Source organism: Aplysia californica, unplaced genomic scaffold (genome assembly GCF_000002075.1).
Source record: "Aplysia californica isolate F4 #8 unplaced genomic scaffold, AplCal3.0 scaffold00439, whole genome shotgun sequence".
Classification (NCBI taxonomy): Eukaryota; Metazoa; Mollusca; class Gastropoda; order Aplysiida; family Aplysiidae; genus Aplysia; species Aplysia californica.
This window is the reverse complement of record NW_004797709.1, coordinates 211,472-216,540: the sequence shown is the minus strand read 5'-3', so window position 1 is coordinate 216,540 and position 5,069 is coordinate 211,472. Positions and strand designations below refer to the sequence as shown.

Genomic DNA, 5,069 nt, shown 5'->3' with positions numbered 1-5,069 from the left:
TCTCTCTCTCCCTCCCCCTCTCCCTCTCTCTCTCTCTCTGCTTTTACTCCAAGTTTTCAGGTTCTTTCCTTGTGCATATGCAAGTGTTTTGTTTTTAGGGCTCATGGAAAAGACACAAGTAGGTGAGTGTAAACAAAAAACTCTGCTTAGAACGGCAGCAGCATTGATCCGTTAATATCGCAAAAAAGGCATACCTAGCAAAACTACTTCTTCCTCTTTTCAGAAATAGGAGTGTACTTTTTATTGGAAGGACTTTCGGTTTTTTTTTCTTTTATTAATTCTTTTCCTCCACTTGTTACCCCCTTCTATAATGGCTGTTCTCTTTAGCAAAACAGACAAGCGAAAGTTATAGAAAACACTCACACATTATATAAGCTCATGCAAATTTTAAAAAAATACTTGTAAGAGCTTAATTAAATAAATTTGAAATCAAGCCAAAACCAGGTGCATTTAATACAAAGTATGTCTATTCTTTAAAATTATTATTATTATTACATGTACATAATTTTAATTGCATTCCAAGAAATCTCGTAAACTGACTTTTCTTGCCAATCTTTCTTCGTCACTGTTATGATACAATAATGCAAAATCTTTTGGTCATAATAAGAAACACCAACAGGCAAAGTAGTCAGTTGCTCTTGTGATCATTTCATATGTATTTCACATGAGACGCATGTTATTGCCGGCAGGTCGTTGTGCTGCAATAACCTTAAAATAAATTTGAAACCCCCCTTGATGTGTAGCAATGAGCAAACAGCGTGCGCTAGACTCTGTTCTGGTACCAGGGCATGGATACGGACTTGGCCAACAAGCAGGGGGGTAGGGCTGGAATCCAAGTGGTGCCCCATTGTTTCTATTTCTGCATACATGTGTGTAAGTATAAAAGTCTACATTCCTCCCCGATCAGTATCCTGTTGCTAGAACAGGCTCCCCTCTATCGAAATGACCAAGGATCTTTCAGGAAAGCCATTTTTTTTAGTTCAACAACCCAAAAGACGACTATAGAACCTTGGAAAACACTCAAACATCACGAAATCAACAGCAAACAGTCAAGCTGGCCACTTCAGTGATAATGGTAGATGTTATTCGAAATCTCGGGTAGATCGCGTCTTGTCGAGTGTATCATGACAATGTCAGTTTATGAAGTGACCTACCCGTGAGTGGTTTTCATTCAGCACAGAGACAGACGTTATCATTGTTACCATTCACATTACGGACGCTAAAAGACACCCAGGGCACAAGATAGGCTACATTGTATATCTACCTGTATAAAGTGCAGAGCACACGATAAGTCAATTACATGACCTTACGGGAAAATCATCATCATCATCATCATCATCATCATCATCATCATCATCATCATCATCTGCAGCAGCAGCAGCAGCAGCAGCAGAACCAGCAGCAGCAGAACCAGCAGCAGCAGCAGCAGCAGCAGCAGCAGAAGCAATAAAGAAGCACCAACAGAAGAGGACACAGTATCAAGGTGGCACATATTCGTCCAATGACGACAATGATGATCATTTTGAGAACATTAGAATATTCTTCAAAAAGAAATGTGAGTCGTGCATACTAACATGCTTAGAAGACTACAAGTACAGACAAATAGAAAAAGAAGTAAATTCGCTTGAAACAGTATTAAACAGCATATCGATATGACTAGACTAAACTTCACAAAACACAAATCATACTCACACACAAAATTTGACACAAAAGAATCTTTATCCAACTTTGCACTACCAGCACGTCTTGTGTCAACTCAAAAGGCTTACTTACCCTCTCAAACTTGACAGGTTTACCCTTTTATCAATATTCTCTAACAAAATTAATGTGGACTGAAATCTTTATACTTATACTGAAACGGAAAATAAAAACCCATTTATCACTTTTATAACCCTACCAGAGAAAGTGATCATAATTACATAACCAAAAACATTTTTTTTAAACACTCGCCATAAAGTGGTTTAACAAACATCTAACTACATAATGTACGTAATACAATATGTAATGTACCGTAGGCCTACCTAGAATACTGCCATTGCCGTAGCACACTGGCGAGGAATATGGGAATGTTATTGCTTCAGTACCAGTCTTCATCATCTACAGACACAGCATCCAATAGAACGAAAGAAAGGTCCAAACATTAATGTATTTTAAAAATTCATCTATTTATCCATCCACGGGAGTTATTTTTTTTCTCCCAGCGTTCTTTTGCTACACTGGGTATCAAATCCGCGGCTCGTTCATTATTTATTGTTACATTCTTTATCCTACTCCTCTCTCTCTCTATCTCTCTCTCTCTCTCTCTCTCTCTCTCTCTCTCTCTCTCTCTCTCTCTCTCTCTCTCATTATTTTGTACTCCCTCTTTCATCTTCTCGCTAAGAAGTCAAACATAACTGGTTCTATACGAGCTTCCCGTTCGAGGTTAAATGTCACACCGACGTTGTAAAGGGGCTAAAACGAAAATTAATCAGAAATTCCTCGTTCGTGATCACAGGGACATCAATCCTACCTTATATGGCTAACTGTGTTGTCTGATTGTCTCCCATTTGGCACACATAATTTTAGACACATGGCAGCAGGAATATTGATTTGTATTATCCAACAAACAATCCTCAAAATTGAGTAAATTATAGTTTTGTCCTTTCCTTAAATTTAAGTGGGAACAAACTAAAAAAGGTCGCCGTATTAAAGGCATTATATCATTACAGGATATGTATAGGCCGCCAGCCAAGGCGAATCACCGGGGCCACTAGATCTACTAGCAAATTACATCGTATACTATTATTTATTGACAGCAAGTCGAGACATACAAAGACTAGCACGGGGCCCCTGGGCAACTATCCAGCGTACTTCGGCAGAAAGACGGTCCAGTTTTGGACTAGAGTGGGTCGTGTTTTGAACATAATGAATATTATTATTTGAGGAGTTCAGGAGGATGCGTCATTGTAATTTCCCGACACTGTTCGTGTGTGTGTGTACGTGTGTGTGTGTGTGTGTGTGTGTGTGTGTGTGTGTGTGTGTGTGTGTGTGTGTGTGTGTGTGTGTGTGTGTGTGTGTGTGTGTGTGTGTGTGTGCAGAGAAGGGGCGGGGAGGGGGGGGGGCTAGTAAATGACTAAAAGCCGCACGAACAACATTGCAGTATTAGTAAATGTGCTGAACGTCAAAGTTTTGATTAGTACATGCAGTCAAAGTGACTTCTTTGGAAACGAGAGCAACATATAGTCAAATACAGGACTTGTACTCTGATTCGTTGAAATTATACCCTCTTCCCGATGCCCCTTTCCTATGTAAGACACTAGCAAAACTTTAAATTACCATTCACCTCTTCTCATTAACACTAGAGAATTTAGGGAATAGTATAAAATGGGAACGAGAATTTGTGCACATAGTTGAATCAAACAGCATTAGTGACAATAGGGTTAAAACACTAAGAAAATGCAAGATCATTATTTGGTTACAAATGCAATTTTGCAGGTTACGAATTTGAACACAAGATAACACAACCCAAAATCAAACAATTCTTGCAGACATCATTTGCTTTTTCAGTCCAGCTTGCAGACAAAATAGCCAGACTTTGAAGACGATATCAAAATTTAATTCCTCCTCGGGTTATAAAAGTAAAAGCCTATGTAGCTGGAGCGTACCCATATTCCAACACATGAAGCAGAGCAAATGATATTTGATCACTTCCTTAATAGGAGAAGGGTCTGGCACAGGGAGCTTGAACAGTATACACCAGCGCTTGCCAACCTTTTTATTGCCAGTGTCCGTAAGGTGCCACCGTTATTATCGCCCACTTACATGTATTTTTCCAACTGTGGACATTGACCTGTCACTACAGAAGTGACCCCCCACCGCCCACCAAAATTACCGAATCGCTCGGTTTCGCCCGGGTTGGCAAACACTGGTATAGACTATGACTTAATAGCATTATCACAAGTCCAGCATGACTATAATGATCTCCCTTATATATATACTAATGCTTGGTCCCTACGCTCGGCGTACTGTGAGGGGGTACCCCGGGTCAGTGTCCTCCAGTTTACGATCATCGTCATCATCGCCAAAGTCGTCGTCATCTCCACATACAGCATCCAAGTCAAATTTGCATTTCATAGCATCCCGAATATCTGTGTACGCCAGCCAGATGAAAGGAAAGACGGCAGCTTTACTGATTCTCAGCCACATGGTGAGTGTCAGGCCTTCGGCCAGGCGTGTGCAGTCGGGACTGTTGCATTCCATCCTCATCATCAACACCCTCACGATGCAGTACGGCGCCTCGCAGAAGATGGAGAAAAGGGTAACGATTGTGGTGACGGTGCTGGACTCCCCGCGCGGTGTGAGCGGTCGGTAGAAACATCGCTTTGGACGTAGACAGTCGAGGAGTCCCGTGAATGGAGCGAAGATGAACACGCCGAAAGAAGCGGGGATGAACGCGAGCAGTTGGCAGGCGAGAAAAAAAGAGTCGTCTACTTTGAACAAGCAAGAGTCTGACTTGGTTGACTTTGCGAGGAGGCCGCTGAGGAATGTGGGCAAGAGAATGATGAGGGAGAAGACCCACGGAACCAACATGAGTATGACTGTTCCGATAGTTCTGGCTAATGGTAGAATGTTCTTCTGCTTTTTCTCTGTGTAGACGTAGACAAATCGCTCGAGGACCAGGCAGAAAACGGCGAACAGTGACAAGGAGCTCTGGAAGTAGTCAGAGATGAACATCCAACCCTGAAAGAGAGAAAGAGAGGGAGAGAGAGAGGAGTCAAAATTGTAGATATTTTGCAAAAATAGCGTCATACACAAAAGTACTTACCATAAAGTAAGCCTATAGAGAAAACAAATACTAGTAAAAGCAAAGAAACAAAATAGTACAGACATGAACACACACACACACAAACGCGCGCGCGCGCACACACACGCACGCACACACACACACACACACACATACACACACACAAACGGGCGCATGCACATACAAACACATACACACATACATACACACACAAATTCACACACGTACACACACAGACAGGGAGAAAGAGAGAGGGAGAGAGAGAGAGGGGAGGCGATGGAGAGAG

The 5,069-nt window shown here is 41.6% G+C and overlaps 1 protein-coding gene across 1 annotated transcript in view; it reads right to left on the bottom strand.

Moving 5' to 3' along the window:
• Window positions 1–3,573: 3,573 nt before the first annotated feature.
• Window positions 3,574–5,069, bottom strand: part of LOC101860676 — a 10,371-nt gene continuing 8,875 nt past the window's right edge. The window contains exon 4 of the mRNA XM_005104861.3: window positions 3,574–4,719. Coding sequence (XP_005104918.1) covers window positions 3,991–4,719 — 729 coding nt within the window. The 3' untranslated portion in view covers window positions 3,574–3,990. The remainder of the gene's footprint in view (window positions 4,720–5,069) is intronic.